Source organism: Antechinus flavipes, chromosome 1, assembly GCF_016432865.1.
Source record: "Antechinus flavipes isolate AdamAnt ecotype Samford, QLD, Australia chromosome 1, AdamAnt_v2, whole genome shotgun sequence".
Taxonomy (NCBI): Eukaryota; Metazoa; Chordata; class Mammalia; order Dasyuromorphia; family Dasyuridae; genus Antechinus; species Antechinus flavipes.
In genome coordinates, this window is record NC_067398.1 from 714931553 (window position 1) to 714945320 (window position 13768).

Sequence of the window (13768 nt, forward strand, 5' to 3'; positions counted from 1 at the left end):
TCTCCCTCTGAAGTTCTGGCTGGCTGATTAATGAGCGGCTCTTCCTGTGTGTTGGTAATGTGTGCGCACATATGCACACACACACACATACATATGCACATGTGTGCAAACATGCTGCCTTTTTTTTCTTAAATTTTTTTTAAGGCTTTTTATTTTCAAAATATATACATGGGTAATTTTTGACATTCACCCCTACAAATCCCTGGGTTGTAATTTTTTCCCTCCCTTTCCCCACCTTCTCCCCTAGTCAGCAAGTGATCTAATATATGTTGACCAAAGCATGCTGCCTTTTGAGAGACAGATGCGGTTTTTGAAGCTCGGCAGTTTGTCCTGGGCACCCAAGGACGGTCTCGAGTTCCCTCAGTCCTCACAGACGCAGAGCATTGAATTTCTGTGTCCACCTCGCACTGTTTCTTCCCTTCCTCACTGGCCCATCACCTTCACCCAACTAGATCATCTGGGGTGGGTCCAGAGCCCACCAGATGAGCAGGGAATGGCTGGGGTAGATTCAAGGCCAGATGCTCGTCCTGCTGTCCAAGGGGTCCTGGCCTCTGGGATCCCTGGAGTGGGCCCAGTGAGATAAATGACCAATCACAGAAGCCTCCTCAGTGAGGTTCTAATCTTCCACCCTCTCCTTTCGCAGGCTACCAAAGACGCGGTCGTTTGACAACCTGACGACAGTCTGCGACAGCGGTGTACCCCCGACCAGCCGGCGCAGCAGCGACCCCAGCCTCAACGAGCGGTGGCAGGAACATCGGCGCTCCTTGGAGCTGAGCGGCCTGGGCGGCCCGGGCGAAGAGCCCTGTGACGGGGACACTCTGGGCAGACAGGCCAAGGCCTTGGGGGGGGCCGAGCTCTCGGTCGCCGCTGGGGTGGCAGAAGGGCAGATGGAGAACATCCTGCAGGAAGCCACTAAAGAGGACGGGGGTCTGGAGGAGACCGCCCTGCGGAGCAGCACTGAGGTGGTGGAGGCCAAAGAGGAGGCTCCCCTGAATGAGAAGAGCCAACAGGAGGACACTGAGCGCCCTGAAAAACTAGAGCCAGCTCTGGGGGAACTGACGGCCGCTCCAGGAAACAGTGCTCATCTGCTCCTGGCGGGCTTCCCGGGACATCCCGAGGAACCCGAGGCTCCGCCGAGCCGTGCCCAGGAGCCCCCTCGGAGCGACGGCCTGGAGGAGGCTTCTGTGGAGGAGCCGGGGAGCAGCCGTGCTCCCAGGGATGTGGGTGCGGACAGCCGTCAAGCCCCACTGCACCCTGAGGTTTCCTATGGCCCCTCCCTGCCCACAGTTCTCCCCCTGGGAGCAAGAACACCCATGGTGGAAAGTTCTGTGGAAACCCTGACTGAAGGGGAGGCCAAAGTCGATCAGCTCCCCCAAGGGGCTGGTCACAGACCTTGCCTCATGGACAGTGGGGATGATGAACTTTCTCGAGCTGATGGGGAGCACCTGGTAGACAGGGCCAGGGCAGGATCAAAAGTAGCCAGGACTTCACACAGCCCAATGCCTTCTTCCTGTGCCTTGCCCTTAGCCGAATGTAAAGAGGAGATTGTCTGTAACGGAGCCCGGGAGACGGAGAACAAGGCCATGGAGAAGCCCGGCGGGCCCACGGTGCCCCAGAGATACCCCGCCCCGAACGGACACTGTCTGGAGGGAGAGCGCGGTCGGGTCAAAGGGCCCTGGAGCCGACGCATGTCTGCCGCGACCGGCGGCTCTGCCCAGCTCCCCTTGCGGAGCGCGCACCCCAAGTGGTCGCAGGGCCAGCCGGGCAGGCAGCTGGCGGCCGGCAGTCCGGAGCAGCCCGCGCGCAGTCACCTGGACGATGACGGCATGCCCGTCTACACGGACGCCATCCAGCAGCGCTTGCGCCAGATAGAAACGGGCCACCAGCAGGAAGTGGAGACCTTGAAGAAGCAGGTGCAGGAGCTCAGAAGCCGCCTGGAGAGTCAGTACCTGAACAGTTCCCTGCGCTTCAATGGGGACTTTGGGGATGAAGTGGTGAGTATGCTGGGCCTCATCAGGCGCCGCCGCCTACAGAGACTGGGCTCGGGCCCCAGGGCCCGGCGCCTCTCCTGCTCAGAGGCAGGGGATTGGTAAGGAGCCGCCGCACAGCTTGTTTCCTGAAGGGGCTCTCCCAAGGCAGGTTTTGAGGGGAAGGCCGCGGGAGAGTGAGGGCCAAAGAGGCCCCGGCCGGCCTGCCCCGGGGCCGCCGCGGTCGCGTCCGTCCATCGTGCTCCATCTCGCTCGCCTCTCTGGGGGTAGATGTTCTTTGAGTGGGGCCTGAGGACAGCCGGAGTCATTGCATGTGCAGAAGGACTGGCGCTCCGGGAGAAAAATGTAGTTGGTGGGCTTAGCGCCAGATATTCTTGCCAAGGAGGAAGGCCTTCTCGACTTAGCTTTCATTCACTGGACTCGCTGTCCCTTGTCCGGGCGGTCACACTGTGTCACCGCCGAGGGAGGAGCCAGAGGGCCCGGCCTCGGGCCTGGCTCTGTAAGCATGCATTCATTAAAGGCGGGTTTGTCCAACATTTCCAAGCGAAAGTGACTTTTCAGTCTTTGTCTCCTCGTTTTCCAAGGATCCCTCAGAGAAAGGAGGTCAGGCACAAAGCACTCGGTTTTAGCTAGGGCTGGCTGCTTTGGCTATGGCGACAGCTATAGCCCCCAGAGGCTCATCACTCCTGTGAACACAGCTCCACCCTCCCTCGCCCCTCCAGGTCCACACCCCTGGTTAGCCCCTGACATATCCCACGGGAGATCACACTCATTCCCAGTTACCGTGGTCCAGACACAAGACTCACTTAAGTACTCTGCTGTCCTGGACCCCCTGCTCCTTCTCTAAAGCCACCGGCAGGGGGTGCTTCTGAAGGTCAGCGGCCCCCAGAGCAAGCTCATCTCAGCCCCCAGCTGCCCTCATTACCCCTGCACCTTCCTTGTTCCCTGGGGAGGAGGGACCGGTTCGTTCTGTTCAGCTGTGTTTGTTTGCCAACAGACCTCAATCCCCGACTCGGAAAGCAATGTGGATCAGAGCTGCTTGTCTTGCTGCAGCACAGAGATTTTCTCTGAAGCCAGCTGGGAGCAGGTGGATAAACAGGACACAGAGGTACAGACTCACTCCCTGTGCTGCTAACCGTCGAGCTGTTTGTGATCTCCCCAGCCCCTTTCCGTTAGGGCAGGACCCCTGGCACGGCACGGCACCGCATCGCTCGGGCACCTTGGCTCCATGCCCTCGACTGCCAGCTCTAGCTCCACACGCTCTCTGAGACGCAGCAGGAAACACCCACACGCCAGGCACTCATTGTCACGGGCCCGCTCGGGCCCCAGGCTGGAGTAGGGAACCGGGGAGCTCTTGGCTACTTCTTTTCTCTGAGGGGAATTTGGTGGAGATGCTTTGGACGCCTTTCCTTTATTGACGACCGATCTCTCGAGTCGGAGCCGAAGGAGCCGGCATCGACCCTTGCTCTCCTCTGCCTTGGCTTGGCCCTCTCAGGCCGACGCCGCCGTCCCCCCGGCTGACCTGTCTCTGTCTTTGTCCCGCAGATGACCCGCTGGCTTCCCGACCACCTGGCCGCTCACTGCTACGGCTGCGACAGTGCCTTCTGGCTCGCCAGCAGGAAGCACCATTGCAGGTAAGCCCCGCCGCCCCGCCCTGGTCGGCCCCGGGTGCCCACGGTCCTTTGGTGGACGCTGGCCGTCGCGCCCGCTCGGTCTCTGCTTCGTGATCTGGGGAGCACGCGCTGTAAGCGCGCCCCACCTTGGACACACCGACTTCGCGGATTTAAAAATCATGCAAACGGCCTGTGTTTGCTGACCAATGAAAAGGAGGAAGACCGCCATCCAGCTTCTTCCTTCCCGGCTTTCTAGTCTAGTCACTCTCTACTGCGGGAGCGCTTCTTTCTGGGTCTGGAGGCCCCGGGGGCCAGCTTCCCCCTCCCCATTTCCTCCATGTGGGAGGGAGCAGAGACAGCCGTCCCTCCGGAGATGAGGAGAGAGCCTTTTCAGAATGTACTGGGTGCCTCCTTCCACCTTCCTTTCTCCCGCTGGATTCTGGGCGTCTTCTTCCGGGACACACTGTATCTGTGCTGAGTTTCTGGACTTCGGAGAGTTGTCGTGGCCTCCTGTTCTTTGCCTCTGTGCTTTAGATTGTACTGCTGTTGCTTTTTGTTTTCATTTCCTTTCTGAACACATTCAAATCATGAAACCAGCTCAGAGAGAAGTGAAGCTGGGTCTTCTGCCCTTACCTCGGCACATACCTGTCCCCCCTGTGCATCTGAGCAGCCACCTGGATTCCCTGCCCTTACTCCCTCCGAGCTACTCAGTAGACACATAGGATTGAAATCTGGATGCTCCCCGAGAACCTCAGCAGAGCCTGTTAAAAGCTGGAAGGAAATTAGAACATGGATTATTAGGAGTCAAAAAACATTACTACCTGAGGGCCCACTTTATATAAAGTACCGTGCGAGGCATGGAGTGCAGAGGGGGAGCAGCATCCTCGAGCTTAGAGCAGAGGGGTGGATGGGACCCTTCCTTCAGTAGTGAGGGGGAGCCTTAGTGGCCATATAGAGGCAGAGCTGAGACACCGGGGCGGGTGTCTCCTGAGGCCGCGGCAGGCTTCTTCCCACCGTGCCCTGTGTGGCTTGGCCAGCTAGCTCTGAGCCTGAGAGGGGAGAGACACTTGGGAGCTGGAAGTTTCTAGCTTGGGATGACCAGGCTCTAAAGAGCTAATGATCAGGTCGGTCTGTGATTGGCCCGAGTAGCTGGGCTGGAATCGTCCAAAAGAGTGGGAAAAGCCACCCAGCCCCTGAAGGTGACCATGGTGGCCGAAAGGCCGATGCTCTTTATGAACTGGAGAATTCCATGAGCAGCAGTGGTCGGCCTCCCCATGGGAGCAAAGGCCGGTCTGAGGCCTCCGGCAGCGGGGCTCTGGGAGTCTTGGCTCCTCTAGGGCTCTCGGCAGCGTCCCCATTGAGCTGTTTCTCCCCTCCTTGCAGGGACACTGACCGTGTTGATCCATTGTGGTGAGCATTTGCAACGAGCTGTCTGTGATGTCTTGCATTTCTCTGATAACTTCTCCAAACTAACTCTTTGTCGATTCTCCCTCTCTCTCTCTCTCCACTCACCAAGACGTGAGCCCGGGGACTGGGGTAGCTTAGGCCAGCAGGTGCAGAAATGGAGGAAAACCAGAGCACGTCCCCCTCTCAGGAGACTGGCATTTAGGACTCAGTCGGGCTGTTGCTGTGTAATTCACTTTACAGGTCAGTCCGTGACATCTCTGATCAGGAAAGGGCACTCCCTGGCTCGTTTTGTCAGGGAGAGCCCCCAGGCTCTAGCACTCTTAGAGGTCCATGCTGCAGGTGACTTCTGGCCAAGTAAAACGGAGTCCTTGAGACTCGGGAGCCCAGGCCAGGCTGGACGGAGAGCATCCTCCGTGACGCTCGAGCTCCCAGGGCGTAGCTCCAGTCTCTGGTGGGGCTCTGGGTCGAGATCCAGCCAATGTAATGCAAGCTCCTGGATTCACACGATAGAGCGGAAGCCGCTTAGCCGTAGATTCGGGGGGCCGTCCCTCTGCGAAGCGCTGGCCAAGGTGGGGAGCTCTAGGACAGCCAGCCTCTCCCTTTCAGAGAAGGGCGTTTTCCCCTTGGCTCCTCTGCGTTCTGCTGTTTGTCCTTGTGTCTCTTCCCCGCCCCCAAAACATGGTCCTTCTCTTCGTTGACCTTCCTGGTCTTTAGGAGGAAGAAGAAGAGCTCAACAGAGAATTTGCCCACCAGAGTATGTAACTGAAAGGATGAAGGGGAGCGAGCCATGGTGGGAAGTCGGCCCACCCTTGGAGGGGCGCTCGGCCCTCTCCTGGGACCTGGCTCAGGACAGGCTTCTCTTGTGGTGGCGACTGGCCCGAGGGGGCCTTTCTCAGCGGGGCTTGTTGGGACTGACCTCAGACACAGGGCGAAAGGGGAGCCCAGAGGGCGAGTCTGGCTTCCTAGGGCCGGGAATTGAGGCCCGAGACAAGGAGCAGAGGCAGGGAGAGGAAGGGAGGCGGCATCAGAAGCTAATGTGTCCGTAACTGGAAAAGGCCCACGTGCCTTCCTTGGGCGTACGCCGAGGTCGTCTGAATCCTGCACTTCCCCAGAGATGCATGAGCTCTGGGCGCCTCCGCCAACTGACACCTAATAATGGGGAGGGGGTGTGTGTGTGCGTGTGCGTGTCCCTCTGGCCCTCACACTTGGAGCATGTAACACATGGCTGCTCATCTTGTGGCTTTGCATGGTTCCAGATGCCCCACCCACCACCGCCCTCCTCGGGCCCCAGAGACTGGAGGCTTTCCCAGCAGTCAGGCTGTTCCGCCCCACTTTTCAGTGTCATTGGGGCAAAAACGGGGTGTGTGTGGCGGCCGTGAGTATGTGTGCTCCCCCTGCCCGGGCATTTCTGGCCTCTGTATTTTTAATGGGCCTCAAGCTGCTGACTCTGGCTCCTGGCCACGGTCCGGGCACCCTGCAGAGCCCCTCAGCCGGCACCTCCTTTGCTTAAATGCCCCTACAGGGGCCGACCCCAAGTTGGTACCCCAAATATTGGCCCCCAGCCAGCACCTCCTGTTTCTTCAGCCCAGCAGTCCCCCCGAGCCCCAGATGAATGTGTGTTGAGGTTTTGCTTTCTCACACCCAGCCATCATTGATGATGTCACCTATTTCTTGTCTCCCCCTTCCCAACTTAAGGAACTGTGGGAATGTTTTCTGCTCCAGCTGTTGCAACCAGAAGGTGCCGGTTCCCAGCCAGCAGCTATTTGAGCCCAGTCGAGTCTGCAAGTCTTGCTATAACAGCCTGCACCCCACGAGTTCCAGCCTTGACCTCGAACTGGACAAACCCATCGCTGCCACTTCAAACTGAAGCTTCTGCCCGTCGGGGACGAGTGGGTCGGGGGCCGGGCCAGCTCCCCCCCTGGGTAGCCTCGCGCACACTGGGTACCCTGAGAAGGTCCTGTGGCCCACGCACTTTGGAGTGCGGGGTGGGGATCCACCCGCCCCGATGGACAGAACTCTAGGGCATCTTGCTGGGGTGGAGGATCTGTCCCCTCCCCCCCGCCTCTTCTGCCTCTCCTTCCTCTGGTTTGTGTTTGGGCTTTGGTTTTGCTAGAGAACTGGGAAGGCCCGGGATCAGCCCCCGCTGCTCTTAGCTCCCCCGCCGTCGGTCTGTGCTGCAGAGGCACCCCGGCCGGCATCGGGAGAAGGGGGAGCCGAGGCCGGAACAGTCTGCAGAGCGCCCTGCCCATGCTTTCAATCACTCCTCATCCACCCCACAAGGTAGTGCTGTTTGGGGAAACCTTTGCTGCTAGAAGAAACGGGGAGCTCGGCCCCGGGAGTCCGCGGCGCCCTCTCCGTGGGCCGGCCTCCGTGCTCGCGGGGGGGCCCCGGGGCTGCTGGCAGGAGAGAAGGCCTAGCTTTCCCCTTTTGACTCCCTCGCCTGCAGACACAGCGAGGATGCCTAGGGGGCGAGCAGCTTCATCCGCTCCCCCCGGGGCTTGCTTTGCGGGGTCTCCTCGACACTGGCCAGCCCGCTCCTGGGCTCGTGGGAGCGGCACAATCCGGCCGAGGGCGGCGGCTTCCCAGTGCCCACCGCCCGGGAGCTGTCCCCTGGACTGCCCATTCACATGTGGCCCACACAGGGAAATCCGGACTCAGGGTTCCAAAAGGCCCCAGCTTCCTTTCCTCTCCCCGGTACCCCCAGAAACAATCATGATCTCCCCGTCAGGGTGAAATCAGCCTCTGAAAGTACAAGCCTCCAAGAAAGGAAACCAAACTTCCCATTTCCCTTTTTCCTTTGTGAATGGGCTGGGCTTGAGCTCGGCCATCCGCAGACGGAGGAGCCCTCCGGGGGTCCCCCGCCTGGTGCCATTTTTGGCTTCTCAGCAACAACAGCAAAATCCATTGGGAGGAGCAGTCCTCGTATCAGTAGGGAAACTGCCCGTGATTGGCCAGGAGATTTTGGGAGAGAAGGGACACGGGAAGCGGGAACAGAGGTGGAGAGAGGCTGAGCTTTGTGGGGGTGGTTTGTCTTGGTGTCCGTGTTTTGCACCCATGGGTTCCCCCTCCCTCCAGGGAAGGAGCACCATGCTTTGTTGGACTCAAAGCTGTAAACAGGTAACAGGGTAGAACTGTCTGGAGGAGCTCTGAGATCAGGGCCCGTGTTGCCAGGGCCTCTGCCGGGGCCTCCGGAGGACTCTTCCCAGCCTTTGTCCCAGAAAATGTCCAGGAGCCCCACCAGATCACCCGTGGGGCCTGTCTGTGGCGGGGGGGCCTCCGAGCCAGAACTAGGGACAGCGGGAGAGGTCGTCCGGGTCAGCCAGAGGCTACGATACGGGTTTCTTGGGTCTGATGTACAGTGTGAATAAATGCTTGCAGCTCGTAGGCCCTCCCCCTTGTTTTTGATCAATGAAGCACTTTTTTATTAATATTATTTTTCTTTGTATGTAAAGGAGGAACCGTGACTCTCCGTAGCTGTACATATCACCCTTCTCTTACAGAGGGGACAGCGCTCCTCTGTTTTTCATTTTTTTTTTTTTGTCAAAGCAAGAAGTAAATACTTTAGAATTGTTAAATATATAAATAAAAGTGAATAAAGTTTAGAGTTCCGCATGGTAGCGTCTGCTAACACTTTCAAAGCTTCCTTTCCCCTCGGCTCATCACCCTTTTCCTCCCCCCACGGACACCACTCTGAGTTCTAGTCCTCGCGTCTAGCCACAAATCCCAAACAGGAAGCACCCGGATGTTACCAGAGTTAGCCGTCTCTGCCTCCTCCCAGTGAGCTGGCTGTTAGAGCGAGTCAGGCTCCCTCTGGGTCCTCCCTCCAAGCGGCCCCGGATCTCAAAGCCCACGTGTCCTTCCACTCCCAGCGGCATTCCCTGGGGGAGGGGGGCAGTGATGAGGAAGGGTACTCCCAGAACACCCTTTGGTGTGACTTTCTGGGGAAGAAGCCCCATCGGGACAAGAGAACGCTCCCCATTCCGCTCTCTCCTGAAGAGCTGCGTCCTGCCTGAGCAGGGAGACCACTCGCCCTCATTAAGCCTCAGGTAATGGCAGGATCCAAGAGCTGATGGCATTTCCCAGCATGATTTTCCCCCCTCCCCTCCCTAATCACTAATACGTAGCAACTAGTGTTGTAAACATGGGGAAATCCCTGTCACGCCCATTCTCCTGTCGGGGGGAGCTCCCCCAAGGGAGGCCCTTTGCCACCCGAGGCACTCGGGTGACCCGTTCCCAGAACACGGGCCACAATAAGGGGACCATGTCCCTTTCTGGCCCAAAAGTTGGGGCAACCTGGAGCAGAGGCATCCGAGCCCTTGAGCTTCGGGGAGCTCAAAGCTGGGCCTGTTTGGGAAGATGCTGTGGAGCCTCAGGCTCGCCACCTCAGGGAGGCAGCCCCTTCTCGGGCCGGGCCCACGGAGCGTGCGCCTGTCCCACGGCAAACCTGGCACCTGGCAGGTGATTCCGAGTCTCACCTCATTCTCCAGCACAGTGAGTTGGTCCTGGAAGGATGGGCTGTTTGGGGGCCATGAGGCCACCCCCAGGGATGCGACTCCCCTCCCTTCTGCTCGGAGACGGCCACTTTGGGAACTTGTCTGTCTCCCTCAGACTCGTTTTATGTGTGTCCAGACTTTGTCCCCCAGCCACAGGAGAGTAACCCTAAAACTGCCGCCTCTGCTGAAGGCCTTCGGGAGATTTCTGGGATAAGTCCCTCCAAGGCCGCAGCCAGAAATCTCGAGATGCTGAGCACTGAGCGGCTGTTGTTCAGACTCTGACTCAGAACGTTGAAGTTGAGGGAGAATCTCCGAGCTAGGGAACATGGAGCGTGTGGCTATGAACAAAAAAGATTCTACGACTCTAACCCTGGGCCTTTATTGCCCTTGCAAGCACAGGAATAGAGGGGGGAGGTCTTGCTGGAGAACATCGGGACCGATGACTTCTGGGCTGAGCAAAGGCCGGGACCTGTGAGTCAGTGCCCGAGGGCAGACCCTGGAGCACGGGAAGGCCTCAGGTGGCCGGAGGGAATCTTGGTCCAGCCCAGAGAGTGTCAGCCTGTCCATCTGCTCCATCCTGGATCGTGGCCTGTCCCCGAAGCCCTGGGGCTGCCCGGTTTGGAACCTGGGCGGGAGGCGAGACGGCGGCCACTGTTCCACCTGTACGGCTTCCCCACGCTCTCCCCGGCTTCTGTCAGCTATTGGCGGGCAGGGGAGGGGGGCGTGGCCGGGGAGGATCCGGTGGGATGCTTGGTTCAGAGGTCAAGTTGAACTGCTTCAAGATCACTTGAAAGGTTTGTTACCAAGATGACCCGCGAGGCTCGGGTGGAGGGTGGCCTAGACTTCCCCACTTGCCAGCTTCGTGGCCTCCGGGACTGGCAATCCTGAGCCGTTTGCCGTTTGGGGGCATGGCCAGGGCTCCCTCCCCCCGGGTGCCTGAACTTTCTGGGCGGGTGGCTCATTGCTCAGCCAGGGTGGGATGCAGCCTCTGCAGCGGGGGAAGGGAGCTGAATTTAAATAGAGTAAGGGTCAGTTTCCCGCAGGCAGCCCCTTGGTGCAGGGCCGGCCGTGAAATCTGGACTGAAAGGGGCCTTAAGTCCGGGGACTCCCCGGCCCCAGAGAGCGCGGCCAAGAGAAAAGCGTTTGGGAGAAGGGGGCTCGTCCCGAGGCAGCAGGTTCCCAACCCTCCCTGGCCAGGGAGAACTCGTGGAAGTCCGCGGAATGATCACTAATGATTTTTTGCTGAGGCAGTTGGGGGTAAGTGACTTGCCCCGGGTCCCACAGCCAGGAGGCGTTAAGTGTCTGGGGTCACATTTGAACTCGGGTCCTCCCTGCTTCAGGGCTGGTGCTCTGCACTGTGCCCCCTAGCGGCCCCAATTACCAGTAATTATACCTCCATGGCACTTTGGGACTTTAAGGTGCTTTCATCTCATTGGGTCCCTATGATGAGCCTAAGAAGTAGGTACCGTAATTGTCCCCACTTTACAGATGAGGAAAGCAGTGAAGGGGAGTTCGGCACACGGCCAGCGACCGAGGACGGGCACACGGGTCCCTGGCTCCAGGCCCGACTCGCGCCCCCAGCCCCTCCTCCCTCTCGGGAGCCGTCGGCTGCAGCCCCCTCTGTGCCCCCGCTGACCCCACCAGGCTGACCTCTGCACACTATCGGGGGGAGGGGCGATCAGGGGGATGCTAAAGGAGAATCCTAAAAATAAAACGCATCTTGCTCCATTTTAATAAAGAGCTGTGTGGCGTCTCCTTAGGGGGCAGTTGGTGTGTGACGCCATTTTTGCAGTGTATGTGTGAGATGGGGAGACAGAGAGACGGAGGGAGGGGGCTGAGAGCGCGTGTGGGCGGGGGGCACGGGCAGAAGGCCGGCTCTGGAGTTGGGAAGAGACGGAGCCTCAGACCCCGCCTGGCTGGGGGACCCCGGGCGGGTCACTCACCCTGTTTGCCTGTTTCCTCATCTGTCAGGCGAGCTGTAGGGGACATGGCGGCCCCTCCCCTGTCTCTGCCGAGAAGGCCCCAAACGGGCTTCCCCAGGGTCGGCCCAACTGAAATGACTGAGCAACAAACCTGCTCGTGTGCATACGTGTATGTGTGTGACATGGGCGGACAGCTGGGTGAATGTGGGGATACAACGTATTTAAGGCGCTTGGCCATGGGGTCTGTCTAAGACCGGCCGACTCCGTCTCCCACAAAAGCCGCCACCGCGTCTCTACTGAGCAGCCCGGGTGCTCTTTTCCCCGGGGAGAGCTGGGCTCGCCTCGTAGACCAGGTCCATGTCTCTGCCGACGGCCTCGGCCCCGTAGCAGCCAGCTCGCTGAGCCGTGTCCAGGGGGCAGAGGTCTTGTCCACACCACCTAGGAAAGAGCTTTCAGCCAGGGGCCCTGCCGTGGCCGACGGTGCTCCCAGCTAAGGGCCAATGCTGCTCCCAGCCGGGGGCCCTGCCGTGGCCGACGGTGCTCCCAGCTAAGGGCCAACGGTGCTCCCAGCCGGGGGCCCTGCCGTGGCCGACGGTGCTCCCAGCTAAGGGCCAACGGTGCTCCCAGCCGGGGGCCCTGCCGTGGCCGACGGTGCTCCCAGCCGGGGGCCCTGCCGTGGCCGACGGTGCTCCCAGCTAAGGGCCAACGGTGCTCCCAGCCGGGGGCCCTGCCGTGGCCGATGGTGCTCCCAGCCGGGAGCCGAGGGAGCTGAGCTCCCACCGTTTTTTTTTTTTTTTTTTTTTTTTTTTTTTTTTTTTTTTTTTTTTTTTTTTTTTTTTTTTTTTTTTGTTTTTTTTTGTTTTTTTTTGCTTTTTCTTTTTTTTATTGATCTGTGCATGATAGAGATATGAAATTTCCCCTAAATGTTGTTTTTTTTTTTTTTTTTTTTTTTTTTTAATTTTATTTTATTTAATAATAACTTCGCATTGACAGAATCCATGCCAGGATAATTTCTACACGACATTATCCCTTGCAATCACTTATGTTTCGTTTTTTCCCCTCCCTCCCTCCTCCCCCCCCCCCCCAGGATGGCAAGCAGTCCTATATATGTTAAACATGTTGCAGTATATCCTAGATACAATACATATTTGCAGAACCAAACAGTTCTCTTGTTGCACAGGGAGAACTGGATTCAGAAGGTAAAAATAACTCGGGAAGAAAATCAAAAATGCAAATAGTTCACATTCATTTCCCAGTGTTCCTTCTTTGGGTGTAGCTGTTTCTGTCCATCATTTCTCCAATAAAACTCAGTTAAGTCTCTTTGTCAGAGAAATCCACTTCCATCAGAATACATCCTCATACAATATCGTTGTCGAAGTGTATAATGATCTCCTGGTTCTGCTCATCTCACTTAGCATCAGTCCATGTAGGTCTCTCCAAGTCTCTCTGTATTCATCCTGCTGGTCATTCCTTACAGAGCAATAATATTCCATAACATTCATATACCACAATTTACCCAGCCATTCTCCAATTGATGGGCATCCATTCATTTTCCAGTTTCTAGCCACTACAAACAGGGCTGCTACAAACATTTTGGCACATACAGGTCCCCTTCCCTTTTTTAGTATCTCTTTGGGGTATAAGCCCAATAGAAACACTGTTGGATCAAAGGGTATGCACAGTTTGATAACTTTTTGGGCATAATTCCAGATCGCTCTCCAGAATGGCTGGATTCGTTCACAACTCCACCAACAATGCATCAATGTCCCCGTTTTCCCGCATCCCCTCCAACATTCATCATTGTTTTTTCCTGTCATCTTAGCCAATCTGACAGGAGTGTAGTGATATCTCAGAGTTGTCTTAATTTGCATTTCTCTGATCAATAGTGATTTGGAACACTCTTTCATGTGAGTGGTAATAGTTTCAATTTCTTCATCTGAAAATTGTCTGTTCATATCCTTTGACCATTTATCAATTGGAGAATGGCTTGATTTTTTATAAATTTGAGTCAGTTCTCTATATATTTTGGAAATGAGGCCTTTATCAGAACCTTTAATTGTAAAGATGTTTTCCCAGTTAGTTACTTCCCTACTAATCTTGTTTGCATTCGTTCTGTTTGTACAAAGGCTTTTTAATTTGATATAATCAAAATTTTCTATTTTGTGATTGGTAATGGTCTCTAGTTCATCTTTGGTCACAAATTTCTTTCTCCTCCACAAGTCTGAGAGATAAACTATCCTATGTTCCTCTAATTTATTTATAATCTCGTTCTTTATGCCTAGGTCGTGGACCCATTTTGATCTTATCTTGGTATGTGGTGTTAAGTGTGGGTCCTTGCCTAATTT

General features: G+C 56.9%; 2 protein-coding genes across 7 annotated transcripts in view; one reads left to right on the forward strand and one right to left on the reverse strand.

Moving 5' to 3' along the window:
- The window catches only part of MTMR3 (myotubularin related protein 3), a 169667-nt gene extending 161057 nt beyond the window's left edge, over positions 1-8610 (forward strand). For 3 of the 6 annotated variants that reach the window (XM_051973086.1, XM_051973089.1, XM_051973087.1), the window contains 5 exons: positions 644-1994; positions 2986-3096; positions 3534-3622; positions 4985-5011; positions 6704-8610. In XM_051973086.1, the coding sequence (XP_051829046.1) occupies positions 644-1994; positions 2986-3096; positions 3534-3622; positions 4985-5011; positions 6704-6875 (1750 nt within the window). In that variant the 3' untranslated portion in view covers positions 6876-8610. The remainder of the gene's footprint in view (positions 1-643; positions 1995-2985; positions 3097-3533; positions 3623-4984; positions 5012-6703) is intronic. The other 3 variants (XM_051973088.1, XM_051973090.1, XM_051973091.1) reach the window with 3 other exon arrangements.
- Positions 8611-9864: 1254 nt separating this feature from the next.
- Positions 9865-13768, reverse strand: part of LOC127545663 (acyl-CoA dehydrogenase family member 11-like) — a 35774-nt gene continuing 31870 nt past the window's right edge. The window contains exon 14 of the mRNA XM_051973093.1: positions 9865-11861. Coding sequence (XP_051829053.1) covers positions 11717-11861 — 145 coding nt within the window. The 3' untranslated portion in view covers positions 9865-11716. The remainder of the gene's footprint in view (positions 11862-13768) is intronic.